This window comes from Lolium perenne, chromosome 7, assembly GCF_019359855.2.
Source record: "Lolium perenne isolate Kyuss_39 chromosome 7, Kyuss_2.0, whole genome shotgun sequence".
In the NCBI taxonomy this organism is placed as follows: Eukaryota; Viridiplantae; Streptophyta; class Magnoliopsida; order Poales; family Poaceae; genus Lolium; species Lolium perenne.
Window position 1 is genome coordinate 272,164,860 of NC_067250.2, and position 15,059 is coordinate 272,179,918.

At 50.2% G+C, this 15,059-nt stretch overlaps 2 protein-coding genes across 2 annotated transcripts; one reads left to right on the forward strand and one right to left on the reverse strand.

The window, feature by feature from the left end:
* Positions 1–671: 671 nt before the first annotated feature.
* On the forward strand, positions 672–3,346 carry LOC127312892 (uncharacterized). The gene is made up of 3 exons (XM_051343434.2): positions 672–1,116; positions 1,712–1,818; positions 2,279–3,346. Exons 1-3 carry the CDS (start codon positions 700–702, stop codon positions 3,015–3,017), a joined length of 1,263 nt encoding a protein of 420 aa, XP_051199394.1. The 5' UTR covers positions 672–699; the 3' UTR covers positions 3,018–3,346.
* Positions 3,347–3,438: 92 nt separating this feature from the next.
* LOC127312891 (probable methyltransferase PMT25) lies at positions 3,439–6,943 on the reverse strand. The gene is made up of 5 exons (XM_051343433.2): positions 5,440–6,943; positions 4,817–5,354; positions 4,280–4,727; positions 3,987–4,181; positions 3,439–3,896 (listed from the first exon to the last, which is right to left on the reverse strand). The coding sequence occupies exons 1-5, from the start codon at positions 6,724–6,726 to the stop codon at positions 3,680–3,682; spliced, it is 2,685 nt and encodes an 894-aa protein (XP_051199393.1). The 5' UTR covers positions 6,727–6,943; the 3' UTR covers positions 3,439–3,679.
* Positions 6,944–15,059: the final 8,116 nt, after the last annotated feature.

Here is a 15,059-nt window from a genome sequence, read left to right on the forward strand (position 1 = left end):
AAAGGCATTGTTCCTAATATAAGGATTAGATTAGAGGGAGTGGTGTTTTTGCACATGGGATCATATGATAAAAAGTTTAGTTTCTCTTTTTGACGTAGGTCACATGCGATCTTTTTTTTTTGAAAATTTACAGGAGTAAGTATCAAGGTGACATCTACTGATCTACATGCGTGAGTTATTTCATTTTTTCAAAACATTTAATAGCATTGTTCGAATTTTTAAATATTAGATGCACGGGCACCTAAGTGTTCCTTTGTAATTCTTATACACAGCCTACCAAACAAATGTGGATAGGAGTCATTCCTCGTGCAGTGATGTTAATTTTATCCAGTCATGCCCACCTAGCATAGATCGAGCCAAGTAAAACATGCAGCCTATCAATTACCAAATACACCCATGTAGACTCACATTTTAGACGGGTATCCACCTAGCGAAACATGTGCGAATACCCAAGATGTGAGTCTTGAGGCAAAACATGATCTCCATGCCATGTGTAGCAGGCCGGCTAGGGCACCCATATCCATGGATAAAATTGTCATGGTTCCAAAGGAATACAAATGGGCTGTATTCTGAAAGTGGGCCGGTTGTTATGCTTCGCGCCGAAAGAGCCCAGAGCAGCTTTCTGTAGGCTGTCCCATTGACTGGTAGGCCCCTTTCTTCTGACCCACACGCCTCAGCCACCGCACAGAGCCGAGCCGGATGCCAGCACGACGACTCGCGCCTCTCCTCTCGAACCGGCGCCGCCTCCTCCGCTCCCTAAACCCTAGCCCCACCATGCCTCCGCCCGCCGCCGCCCACCTGACCACGGCGGCCGACCCCGACGAGGACATCTGCTCCAGCCCCGCCGCGGCCGCGGCCGCCGCCTCCGAGGAGGAGGCCGCGCCCCTGCCTCCTCCGCCGGCGACCGCGGAGGAGAGGGTGGAGCGCGCGTGGGCGCACTGGAGGCGGCTGGGCGCCCCGCGGCTCGTGGTCGCGCCCATGGTGGACAACTCCGAGCTGCCCTTCCGCATGCTCTGCCGCCGCTACGGCGCCGGCGCGGCATACACGCCCATGCTCCACTCCCGCATCTTCTCCGAGAACGAGAAGCACCGGGACATGGAGTTCACCACCTGCAAGGTGAGTCAGATTCACGCTTATGGGTGTTCCAGGTCTCCGCCTGGCTATGATCCAGCTCTAGCATACCCGAATTTACGCATTCCGATTCAAAATTTACTTCAGCCTGCATGTAATTTGGATGATGCATCCGACCTAGATGTATGGAACTCACCATGGCAAATGCAAATAGGTGGAATTGTAGCTTTGATGTTGATTGTTAGGATGGGATTTGAGTATAGTTACGTGTTTACAACAAGCCAACAATGGTGTCATGAGTTGGCCAAGGTAAACACAAATAGCTGGAACCATAACTTTGAAGTAGACGTATGCTGGGTGGTCTTGAACTGCAGCATTGTCACCAGTTCTGTTCGCTGTAATGTGACCACCTTAAGTCCAACAAGTGGAGAGTTGCTGTTATTATGCAGAAGATTCAGTACATTACATTACTTTGTCATGGGAGTATAATAGTAGGACTACAAAAAATTTGAACAGTTGTTTTGAGTAGTTAGCTGTGTTGTGCATTTGCTGTTTGTAATTTGAAGAATATTTAGGGTATGGAATACAGTAAACTGATTCCTTATGCACAGTGTGACAATTGATTAAATCTTATATACAGGAGGACCGCCCGCTTTTTGTTCAGTTTTGTGCCAACGATCCTGACATTTTGTTACAAGCTGCAAAGATAGTGGAAGGACATTGCGACTATGTCGATATAAATTTTGGGTAACGTGCCAAACTTTATCATGTTATACTGAAAAACTATTTGTGTTCTTTATCACTTATCTAGCTGCATTTGTGGTAGGTTCATATATGTTGATTACATAAACAGAAATGTACTTTTAGAAATATAATGCCTGTCTGGTCAATGTTGCTGAAGTAGCACTGTGACTGGTACCTTGAGTGTGATGTTAGCAATGAACCATGCAATGAAATAATTTAAACTTTAGACTTCCGAAGCTTTTGTTTTTCAAAGTTTAGTGAAGGTTTCGAAATTCATAATTCTACCTGTCCGATATTTTTTTTAGGGTGTTGATAGTGTGCATTGTGTACTGTCTGGGATACTATTAGTTTTAAGATTACAGTATGTGTCCATTCTTTCCATACATATGGACATTGCTTTGAAAATTGCTTCGTACTGGACACTCTTCTAAATGGCAGTAATGCCTTTCTGGAAACTTTGCAGATGCCCACAGCGCATTGCCAGACGGGGATATTATGGGGCATTTCTTATGGACAACCTTCCCCTTGTGAAATCCCTTGTGCAAAATCTATCGGAAAACCTTCGTGTTCCAGTCGCATGTAAGATCCGCATATTCCCGCGGCTGGAAGACACACTAGCATATGCAAAGATGATTGAAGAAGCTGGCGCTTCTCTTGTCGCTGTGCATGGACGGACAAGAGATGAGAAGGATGGGAAGAAATTTCGAGCTGACTGGGATGCCATTAAAGCTGTCAAAGATGCTTTGAGAATACCTGTGCTTGCAAATGGTAACATTCGCCACATGGATGATGTAAAGAGCTGTCTGGAACATACTGGTGCAGATGGAGTGCTTTCAGCTGAACCTCTTCTGGAAAATCCAGCATTATTTGGTGGTTTCCGGACAAAGGAGTGGAAAGAAGATGGCGATGAAGATAGTGGTTTGGACCAGGCTGATCTTGCCATTGAGTATTTGAAACTTTGCGAGCAATACCCAGTGCCATGGAGAATGATTCGATCACATGTCCACAAGATGCTGGGGGACTGGTTTAGAGTGCATCCACAGGTGAGAGAGGAATTCAATGCGCAGAACAAGCTCACTTTCGAGTGGTTGCATGATATGGTAAAGAGGCTGAAGGAACTTGGTGGTGGAGTACCCCTTTACAGAAACAAGAGCACTTCACAGCATAACTCCTCGAACGGGTTAGCTGCAAGTAGTGCTTGATGATACCCTTCAATTTTCCAATCTACAGCTTACTGAATTATCGAGAAAAGTGAAAGATGAATTGCAAAGCATCAAAGCATGAGGTATTAACTTGTAATAGTATAGATTGTAGCAGCATTTTTGTGGTGGAACACTCAGATTAGTGGCAAGCATCATGAGTAGTGTTACTAAAGAAAAGAAACCACTACTAGGGCAAACAAAATGATTTTGAAGGAGGATATTTCAGTGGATGCTTAATTGATTTGTTTTGAGTGTCCGCGCTGGATCGTCTTATTTGTTGTAACAACCCATGTGTACATTTTGCAGACATAATTATACGGTTTGAGATACGTCCTGGATTTGCTTTTTTGATTATCTTTGGACAGTTGGGTTTAATTTGCTTTGCCTACCAATTTAGAAATATGTAAGTAAAGTTGTGAACTGACAAACTATCAACTGCTGCTGCACTCATCTCATTTCTCTGCATGAGTCTTAGGTACATACTACTACATAGATCCATGTACTACCATTGCTTATGGGTACATTATTATTTGTAAGGTAATTAGGACATAACTATATCAGGTACTAACCAATGAAAGAATGTTAAAAGAAGAAGAGAAAATCCTATCTAGTGCAGAATATAAATTGCTTATCATCCTGATATGAAGTGATGAGGACATGATTTATGTTGGTTCGGCGATCAGCTCCGGCCGCCAATCCGATTTCTCGGCGTACATCACCCCTTCATTGTTCTTGGAGAAGGTCAGTCTCACATCCCAGTGAAGCGATTTCAAGAGCTTCTCCACCTCGCTTACGGCGCTGGACTCGTCGCGCACGATGATGCTGCCCCCTGGCCTCACGATCCTGTCGACCTCCACGACGACGGGCAACACGGTGCACCTGAAGAACACACATTTGCGGTGAAAACACTGAACCGGTCATGGCTCATGGCTATATCAGGTTGTAGACTTGTAGTAAACAGTTCCTGACCTGTCTTTTATCTTTGAGAAGAGGTAGTCGGCGTGCAGAAGATCGTACGTCCTCGGGTATGTGCTGAAGGACTCGCACCAATCATGGTACATTCCGAACAGCCCGCGGTCGAAGATGATCGGCAGCGTGTCCGGCGCGTCGACGTTGACGACGTTCATCACCCAGACCTTCTGGTCCCTAAGGGCCGCGGCTAACCTGGCAGTGATCTCATGGTCAGAATTCGTGCAGGATTTTCAGCAGTAATGGCGATTGCTTTGTGCAATGGCGAGAGGTTTCTTGGTCGCGGATCTTACCCTCCGTAGGAGGCCCTCATGTCCATGACGTTCCTCACCCTGGACCAGTCGACGCCGAGGCCGTTGAGGTACGACCTGTCCATGACGCGCCTCCAGTGCTGGTAGTCCGCCGCGAAGTCCTCCGGCGCCGGCTTGCCGTACACCCCGGTCAGCGAGCTGTTGAGCCAGTTGGGCGGCACGCGCACCCGCCGCGGCCAGTCCGCCGGCCAACTCGCTCCCCGCTCCGCCGCGCCTATCGGCACCCGGTGCAGGCACGCGTTGAGCCGGACGTACCACGCCGCGTTGGCGTCGTCGTCCTCGCTGCACATCGGAGGCTGCTGCCGCCTCCTGCTCTCGTAGCACTCGTTCGACGTCGGCTTCCGGTAGAACGCGGCGCCGACGCCGTTGAGCCTGTCCTTCTTGATCGTCACCAGCTCCCAGCACATGGATTTCGTGAGGGCCGACATTGCTGCAAACAAGAGCAGAGCAGAGCAGAGAGTAAGGCACGCGGATTGATTCATGGCGATGGGTGGGAGTTGGTGATGTCTACGTACGTACCTTTCCAGATCTCGGTGTCCTCGGGGAGCTTCTGGTAGACTGGGGTGGCGGACCAGACGAAGAGGCCGCCGGGGCGGAGGACGCGGTTGAGCTCGAGGAGGAGGGCGCCACCGTCGGCGTGCCAGGGGACGCGGCAGCGGGCGCAGTGGACGAGGTCGAACGCCAGGCTGGGGAACGGGAGCCGCTTGGAGCCCATGACGGCGGAGATGGCCGGGATGCCGCGCTCCAGCGCCATCTGCACCTGCGCCTCGTGCTCGTCCTTGGGCGCGAACGACATGGTCACCACGCCCCGCTCGAACAGGTAGCCGCCGAAGCTGGCGACGCCGCAGCCGACGTCCAGCACCACCCTCGTCCGCTTCCCCCAGGCGATGCCGCCGCTCCGCATGGACTGCTGCAGGAAGTCGATGTAGTGCAGCGCGCCGTGGATGAACTGCGTGCCGCCGCCCGGGAACAGCAGGTACTGCCCGCTCACCTTTACCCAGTTCTGGTGCCCCTTCACCTGCACCAGCTTCGTGTGTGGCACGTTGCTCAGCCAAATCTGCAGAAGTCATTGCCGTCGTGTCAGTAACCAACCCTAACCAGTAGTTACGTTCTTGTTCATGGGAGAAGGTTTACGTGCTTACCCTGTCACGGCTGGTCGGCCACTCGACGGGGCGGCGGTAGCCTCTGGGGAGGGCGACGAGGCACGTCGGACCCTCATCGGGGCAGTGGCGCTCGCGGTGCTCGTAGCGGCGGAAGTTCTCCGGACGCAGCTTCTTGACGGCCTTCTCGTTGTCCAGGCACGGGATGTAGTCGGCGCCGGCCTTGACGTTGCACGTCCTCCACTCGTGCGGCCTCTCCTCCTCGACGTCCATGATGCTGCCGCTGGCGTCGTCCTTGCGCCGGTCCTTCTCGCGATGGGACTGATCGGCCTGCGTCGCCCACGCTCCGGCGCGAACGGACGTGTCCTCGCCGCGCTCTTCCTCGCCGGGCAGCGAGTCGACAATGCCGCCGTTTTGGTTTTCCGACCCGGCGCCAGTGCCATCCGCGTCATCATCCTTGTTCTCTGACACATCGTCCCCGCCGCCGCCACTATCTTCCTGGCCGGCGTCGGACTCCGCCAACGTGCGCCCGTCCTCTTCCACCTGCGACTGGTCGCTGCTACGCTCCTCCTCCGACAGGTGCTGCTCCGTCGCCTCGTCCTCCTGCGCCTCGCGGCGGAGGATCCCCGTGCCGGGCTGCTCGTCCCCGGCCGCCGCGCTCATGCGGTCCTCCTCGTCGCTCTGCCGCTGGCGCGCGTTGCTCTCCTCCTCGATGCCGCCGTCCAGGCTCTTCTCCTCCACCGTGGCGCGCGGCATCTGCAGATGCGACGGCTGCTGCTCGTCCTGGTCGTTCTCCGCCGTTTCTTGCTCCGTGCCTAAGCCCGCGCTCGCCGCCGCCGCGTTCTCTTCCTCGGCGGCCGCCTCGCTGGAGGCGACGCGGCCACGCTCCTCGTCCAGTACCGCCGCCGCATCGCTCTTGGTGAGGTCCTCAACGCCGGAGAGACGCTCGTCCAGATCCGGCGCGGCGTGCGGGTCCTCGACGGCGACGGCGTTGCGGCGCTCCTGCTCGGCGGCGCCACCGCCCTCTTCGACCTCGCGCGGCGGAGACGGCGCGGCCTTCTCCCTGGTGACCTCGTACGCGAACGAGGAGCGCGTGGTGTGGCGGTACGCCGTGACGCCGCCGCCGGCTGCCGTATCCGCGCCGCCATCGGCCCCCGCGATGGACGCGGACGAGGTGGACGTGAGGAAGCACGCCCCGGCGACGCAGAGCGCGACCAGCACCCCCGTGGTGGCGTAGTAGACGCACGCGGACGCGGCCGCGGACGACGACGCCGCCCCGCCGCCGCGCTTCCCGGCGGCGCGCGAGCTCCGTCCCACCCCCGGCGCCATGCCACGGATCGGTCGATGGAGCGATTCGATGGAGCGATCTCACATGCAGATGATGCCGCGTTCCTTAACAATGACAGTATCTATCTTTGATTAGTTTGGGGCGTGGGTTTAGGCTTGTGTTTTGGTGATGGATCGATGCTGTGTCGTGTCGTCCATGCGCACGAGTGTTGGGAACGCGGGGTGATCCCCAGCTCTCGGACGTGGGGATGACGTGTGGGGTCAGGACTAGCAGGAGAATCGGGACACCCCGCCATGGATCTCTCCCCTGCCGGTTATTCTGTTGCTCCTGTCAACACAACCATGACAAGACCTATAGAATACCAGACTACCAGTCGATCGGTCGCATGGAAACTGGATGCGCTCTTTGCATGCATCAACAATTTGCAAAACTGCATTTTCACCATCCGGATCGAGAGGACGGCCATCCGTTTTATTTAAAAAGGCCATAAGATCTTCAAAGTCCAATTTCTCACACCATGGTTTATCTCATGTTTTTCTTCGAACAACCGGCATGAACCTTTTCATAAAGTAGGGAAAAGGAGGAACAACCTAGAGTATGTTTAGATTAAGGTGAGAACATGCAAAAAAAACAATCACAAAAAAACACACACATAATAAAGCTAGTCTGGCTCAGCTGGGATGGCCGATAGCTACCTTAATGTAGCCGAGTCGTCTTCGTGCACTGAAGATTGAATGTAAAAAGCTTGATTGGATGCTAGCAGGGTTTGCTCGCATCTGTGGAACATGTATCCGTGGATGCTGTCCAAAGAAATGCGATCTCTAATCCACGTTCTGCAAGTTGTTTGTTACACACATTTCCTACTCCGCATCAGTTGTGAAACAAAATCCCTGGCGTTTGGTTGCACGGAAATCGTGTTTCAACAAATGCAACGGTTGTTTGGTTACATCTCGTTTGCCGAATACGATCACCTCCTACCCTTCTTGGTGAGCTTACCCAGTTCACCATATACGCCCACAAGGTGTTCGACGCAATAGGAATGATAGGACAACAACCATAGATCACATAATCAGCAAGTCTACATACGGATAATAGTTCTGGTAGTGGATCATAGTGTTGCACCACGAGTTCATGAACATCAGCTCGTGATGCAGCATAAGTTCATCAACCGAGGGGCTACGTAAATACCACCTCACAAAATATACAGACGTGCCATTAGTGCATATCGAACCTAGCTACTCCCAAAATATACATCATGGATGTGGTGTTCATCATCATTAGCGGAATAAGCACAACAACAACATCCAATGCTCTGGCTCCTCAGAAGTAATACTTCGTCATGATGGCGGTGAACCAGGACATTGTCAGCAGGTCATCGCAAGATACCTTTTCGCCCGTGCCTTGTGACCTATGAGGTGGCTCAAAGCACGGTGGACCGCGTCGGGAGTGAGCGGAGCAGCTGGAACATGAGCCGGTGTAGATCTTCTTCATCTATTCATAGTTATCTATGGGCTTGTTGATGAGTTTCGTGTCCCTAGGGCAAGTCTGGGATGATGAGGTTACTTAGTTCTTCCTCATGTGCAAGCTAACAACATCCATCATAAATTACTTAGTAAATAAAGTGCAAGAAAAGGTGCAATGCGCTAACCTTGATGTAGGCATAGTATGCATCATCGTCCATCATGATAGCTTCTAATCATAGTATGCCACTGGCATTGGGCTAGCAGTGGTGCACGTGCTAGTGGTGCTCTAATGCTAACTAGCACTCCACTGCTAGCAATACTAGGCTAGATGTTTTCCTAGTAGTATGAGAATATGTCGTCAAAAGATTTTCGTGCAGGACCAACCATGAGAACAACTTGCACTTTGGCCCAGTGTGTGCATTCCAGATTTTTCGGCGACAAACTTGGGGTGTATACAAACCATCCGTTGTCAAAGGCATGAGGTGCGTGGCCTCAATGAGCTCCCAGAGCTCGATGTATTGCGAGAGAAACAAAGGCGTTGTTAGTCTTGCAATCGAGCGAATACATGATTCGTCCTTAATTTTCTTGGCGATTTTATGGGACTTTCTAGTTGCAATGTCGAACAAATATCACGCCCAAAAGTTTAGGCTCTCTGCTCGCACCAGCTATCGTTCAAAAAGGAATTGGTTTCACCTTTTGCTGATGGTGATCTTTGTGGAGGCCCTGAAGAGGGCCATATCACCAACATCACAGGTCAGCTTGGAGCCGTCCTAGGTACACCCTGGGTCCATCCATCGGAGGCATGGCTAGAGAAACCTAAGTGCAGGGCTAGCCCGCTCGAGGTCGGGCAAACCCAGACCTCCTAGGTCCTTGGGACTACAAAGATTATTCCAGTTTACTTGTGTGTGCCCTCCAGATGCATGCTCTCCCTCGTCGCCGAAGTAGAAGAAATTTCTTGCGAGCTTTATGATCTTGCGACATGCTCATTTGGTCAAGAGGATGGGGGTGGCGTGGTAAACAGTTGTTGCCATAAGAAAGGACGTTGTGAGGGTGATCCTTCTAGGGTGTGCCAGTGATACGTGCATTTTATATCATCATTATTGCTACATATATGTTTAGTTTTCATTGATATATGCAGTCATACACCATTATTTATGCATTTTAGTTGATTTCTGGGACTTTCCTACAAAGTCCCCATCATTGGTATTTAATTTCATTTTAATTGTTTTAGGGGCTTTCTGGATAATTAAAAATCGAGGCAAAAATACTTGATCAGTTTTTCATCCGGAGAAGGACCGTGAGCGAAAGAAGCACGCGAGGGAGGCCACGAGGGGCAAACGACACCAGGTGGCGCGCCCTACATGTCTGGACGCGCCACCCAGGTCCGTTTGTGCCTCGGGCATCGTCTTCGGCCCCCTTTTGTACCAGAGCCTCCATTTCGCTTAAAAGCCTAAGCCATATTTTCCCAAGATTTATTGAGGTGGCGAAGGAGGCGAGAGTCATCTCCTACTCCGGGAGAGTACTGATCCTGCCGCACCGGTGCCTCCGGTGATGGGCAAATTGATGCCATCGTCATCACCACTCCTCCTTGGCTTGGGGGAAGACATCTCCATTAACATCTCCATCAAAACCATCATCACCACCATCTCCATCTACGAAATCGACATCCTCCTCCTCATAGTTTGTGTTGAATTGAACCCCGGATATCGTTTTAAGGCTAGTTGCATGTTTGTGATCGGTATTTTATCTTATTTGGTGGAGAGATTATAAATTCAGATTGTGTTGTAATCATTAAGCCTCTGGTCCATATCGTGTTTGACACTTGTGAGTAGTTCCCCACGTTCCTGAGGGCATAGGATGATCTGGCTATGATTCTATATGATGTGCAATGAGTAATTGGTCAAGTTTTCTATCTTTTATGTTGTTCTATGATGGTTTTATGTGAACGTCGATTTCATATTACTTCACCTATATGAGCTCATAAGGCTGCACTTTAATGTATTGAATGTGTGTTGGAAGGGACAGACTGACAAAAACTATTTTCCAATACTATGAGTTGCATTAGAGGGGTTTATGTCGGGGTCCAATGATCTTATTGCTATGGTGGGATATTTATATCTTAATGATTCCTATACTTTCTCATGAAAATGTCTCTAAGACCCATCATAAGGGGTGCACTTGCTCATATTTATGGTTGCACTTAATTTAGGCTCCACCCCTAATTGAATGAAACTTGACAAAATATTTACCGTGTTGTGTAGAACTCTGATGCTAGTAAATCCATGCCGCTCTTGGGAACATTTTTCTCATATAAGCACACACGCACGCGCACACACACACACGCACGCACACACACGCACGCACGCATGCATGCACACACGCACGCACACACACACACCCGCACACACACACGCACCCACACGCACACACGCACCCACCCACACACACGCACGCACCCACACACACACGCACCCATGCACACGCACGCACCCACACACCAACGCACGCACCCACGCACACGCGCACACACACACGCACGCACACACACATGCACCCGCACACACACGCACACACACACGCACGCACACACACCCACACACGCGCGACACACACGCACGACACACACACACGCGCACGCACACACACACAGACACACTCACACACACGCACACGCACGCACACACACACACGCATGCACGCGCACACGCACACGCACACAGGCGCACACGCGCGCGCACACACACACACTTGAGCTTGTCCCCTTCCTGCATAGAGGATTGGGCTTTCTCTCATTGAGAGCATTTACATATATACTGCAATTTACTTTTTGCATTTTACTTTATTTCAAACTATACACACAAAACACCAAAACTACTGCTTTATTATTATTGTTTACTTGTTAAATCTGCTAACCAATACCGTCAGTTCCTCGTGGGTTCAACAACCTTTCTAATTTAAAAGTACTACAATTGTTCTCCTACACTTGGGAGCCATCAAGACACTTTTCTGGCATCATTGCCGCGGAGCGTATCACTATTGGTAAGTGATTTGGTAAGAAAACTTTTAATATTTTTGCAATTTGCTATTTGTCTCATCATGGGTATGTCTAGGTGTGAAGAGATTGGTTGTATTTTATATGAATATGTTCGATCTGTTAAAAAGAAGGGATTTCTATTTTCGTGCCCCTGGTTCGTTAGTTCTACTCAGTTTTCTCCAGTCCCTTAGTTTTTCCTCAGTTTTCCCCTCCTCTAGTTTGAAACACGCACAAGTGATGGAACGGCCGGTAGCCGTCAAGTCAGAGGCCTTGACCGTTAGTCTGACCGGGTGGGGCCGCACAGGGGCAGCTCCTCCCTGACCATCTCGTGCTGACGGGTAGGGTCAGGAGACACGTCGGAGCAGCCATCCATCTATCGCTGACATGTGAGCCGTTTTATTTCATGATTTTATACGCGGCGTTGCCAATAACAAATGGGACCGCTCTATAGGGCTGCCGCAGCCAATGACCAGTGGGGTCGTATATTTTTCAGGAAAAGACATATATTGCCGCTTTGTGGGGCTGCCGCAGCCAATGACCAGTGGGGTCGTCTATTTATTTAGAGAAACTCATATATTGCCGCTCTGTGGGGCCTCCGCAGCCAATGACCAGTGGGGTCGTATATTTTTCAGGAAAAGACATATATTGCCGCTCTGTGGGGCTGCCGCAGCCAATGACCAATGGGGTCGTCTATTTATTTAGAGAAAATCATATATTGCCGCTCTGTGGGGCCTCCGCAGCCAATGACCAAAGTGGGGTCCTCTATTTTTCAGAAAAGACACATATTGCCGCTCGTGGGCTGCCGCAGCCAATGACCAGTGGGGTCGTCTATTTATTTAGAGAGAAAAAATCATATATTGCCGCTCTGTGGGGCCTGCGCAGCCAATGACCAGTGGGGCCGTCTATTTTTCAGGAAAACTCACATATTGCCGCTCTGATATATGTCTTTAGAGATATCATAGAGAGAAGCAACAAGTTCGCTAATTAATTATTCTTAAGCTAGAACGGACAACCGCTGGCAGCTCGTTCCCCACCGTCGGACGGAGCAGCCATCGCCGGCGCCTCATCGCGCCGCCGGCTCTGTCCCCCGGCGGCGTCGGACGGACTGCGGCGCTGCACGTCAACCACGGGTCCAGCACTTGTTTCGTCCGCACGCATTGTACCCACCGCAGGAAAGTCCGCCGCCCAAGCATCCGCCGCCCACGACGACCGGGATTTGTTCCGCGCACCAATTGGTATAGCTTGGTAAGACCTCCGCTTCGCCTCCCCGCCCCTAATCGATTCGGTTCCCGTAATTTATTGGAGTTTGCAGGTACGAAATAGTCCTCAATGTCTGGTCGTAGCGGGTACACCGGCGAGGGTGGGGATTCGATCATGTCGTGGCCACGTTCTACTTCTCCTACCTCGTCGGAAGTGCAGGTATCTAGCTTCAGCTCTCTGTACTACCGTTGAATTTAAAGTTCCGCCATGGCCTGTTGGAGTGATTTCAGTTGTTCTTTTTTCCATTATTGTTACAGTTATCCAGGCAAGCCGATGATCCATGGTACATTGCATACCAAGATGAATCAACCCAGTGGTGTAGCCAGAGGATGGATTTGGAGGAGAAGGTGGCCAATTTAGGTGATGAATTGGCCCGTAAAAAACTGATGATATTCGAGCTGAACCGTATTGTGGAGGAAGAAAAGAAGAATTCAGAGCTTATTCGCAAAGAGAAGTTGAGAGTTGAGACAGATCTTGCCGTACTTGATCAAGTGGTAGAAAATCTAGAACATGAACTTAAAGTGATGGGAGAGGAGAAAAGTAGATTCATCTGTGCAATTTTATTAGGTGTCATCCCTGTCCTAGCAGTTATGTGGTTCTGGTAGATGATTTAGTATAGAATTGTTATTCAGTAGATGGCTCTAACCACTGTAGTTTGTTGTGGCTCTAAGCACTGTATTTCGGCGTACAATTTCCTACTTGTGCTAAGTAATGCGCACGATAATTTTAGCATGCATGAACATTTTATAAAAGTGAAGGGATCCCAAAAGTGAAAGCATGTACCAGCCTCCGGATCAAATACATATCAATATCTTCCCAATCAAGTTGGGATAGAATTCAAATCATACATACGGATGTACATGGACACATCAAGAACGTGGAGAAGCTTTTTTTTGAGACGGAGGTAGTAGTTCGAACAATTTTATCCCAATTGGAAATTGAAAATTACAAATTTATCATAATTTATCCCAATTTGCGGCGTCGAACACGGCCGCGCAGCGATGGGCAAGAAAGGCCGGGACGACGGGCGGCTGAGGGGTGGTCATCTGCGCCATCCGCCGTTGAAGCGATGTTATCGGCGATGGCTTCAATGTTCGTGGCATCGATGACCAGTGTCGGAACCGCCGTTGTCTTGGTGTACTTCACCAGCGACGGATCTGCGGAGGGCTGGATCGACGGCTTTGCAGCGCGGTTGTTGACATGGGCATACCCTTCGGGTACCCATTATTACTATACCTGGTTCGGCTCGGCCCAATATGGAGACAACCCGAAGAAGTAGTCGACTAGAACTCTTGTAAAACCCTAGGCTGGTTGCATATATAAAGCCAGCCAGGACACCCGAAATAAAGGGGGGAAGACATAGAACAGACAGATAGAATATAGATAACATAGATCGATTATGGCGACACCCCTGTAAACATATTATGATCATATACTGGATTGCTAGCAGCACGTAGGGATCCTCCACCGAGGGGACCCGAAGCTGGGTACGTCGTGTGCCTAATCTCGTCCCCGGAATCTCCATCGTCGCACTCTCCCGAAAACCCTAGTCTACAATACGTAGGCATTGCCGAGGTGATCCCTCGTCAATTGGTGCCGACCGTGGGGATCGCGGCGACTGGATTTTGTCATCCGGGCGGGATCCATCATCATACATCAAGATCGCATATGTGAGGAAGAATCTAGAGACCGACCACCGTTCCCGACGATACTGATCAACAGCGGCGCGTTCCAAAATTTGGCGTCAAAAATCGATCGAAGTCAACCGGACTCGTCGTTTAAGATCTACGACAGCCTTCACGCATCAATGTCCATGGAAAGTGCTGAGCGGCCTGACTTGATGCGATCAAGAAATCGCATTCAAAAGCATCGCCTCACCTGAAGTAGCGAAGAAGCGTACGCAGTCGCTGGGGAGATCAGACCAACAGGATCGCATGGCTCGTTTCCTGTTACCTCCCGAGGATCAAGTTCCTATAAAAAGAGATCACAGGGATCAAATCTTGCTTATCTCCTACGTACAGGTCGTATTATTTTAATTCTCTCTCAATCAGTACGGTACTATTTTCTTGCAGTATATCTTGTTATGGGCATACAGTACTTTTGCACGCATATATTTTCTAGGTTCATCGAGAGGTAATCAGCTTTACCGATTCCGGACTGTTTGGATGGCAAAAGCATACACACTCGGTGATTTCTTCGTTTGACCAGCCAGCACGTATTCGCCATTACATATTTTCCTATCGCCGTCGCAAACTTACCATTCAACCAAAAAGATCATTAGGTTCTATACTTTCAGTTAATTACTATCCGCAAAATTTAGCTATATTTTTTCTGGCTTGTGCTGTTATTTGCACGTAGATTTTTGTATTTTCATATAACTGCAGATCAGAATAAGTTCCGGTGACCTTGTTGTGCCGACCCTGTTCGCCATTGCGCACTCGTTGCACTCGGGTGCTCACGAACTCGAGATTGAGCACTTGATATACTCGGGGGCTCGCCCGTCGAGGATCCGCCATATCGACTGTGCCCTCTTCATCGACTACATCGGCTACATCAACTGCGTCCGACACAAGACTGGTTTCCATCATCGGCTCCACTATAGTCGATAAAAAGCTAA

Bases quoted from the DNA above. Each gene is read 5' to 3' on its own strand.
- LOC127312892 (XM_051343434.2), top strand. From the start codon at position 700: ATGCCAGCACGACGACTCGCGCCTCTCCTCTCGAACCGGCGCCGCCTC. The intron at 1,117-1,711 runs GTGAGTCAGATT...TCTTATATACAG, and splicing joins TGGAGTTCACCACCTGCAAG to GAGGACCGCCCGCTTTTTGT. The intron at 1,819-2,278 runs GTAACGTGCCAA...GAAACTTTGCAG, and splicing joins TATGTCGATATAAATTTTGG to ATGCCCACAGCGCATTGCCA.
- LOC127312891 (XM_051343433.2), bottom strand. From the start codon at position 6,726: ATGGCGCCGGGGGTGGGACGGAGCTCGCGCGCCGCCGGGAAGCGCGGC. The intron at 5,355-5,439 runs GTAAGCACGTAA...TGACTTCTGCAG, and splicing joins GGCCGACCAGCCGTGACAGG to ATTTGGCTGAGCAACGTGCC. The intron at 4,182-4,279 runs GTAAGATCCGCG...GATCACTGCCAG, and splicing joins ATGAGGGCCTCCTACGGAGG to GTTAGCCGCGGCCCTTAGGG.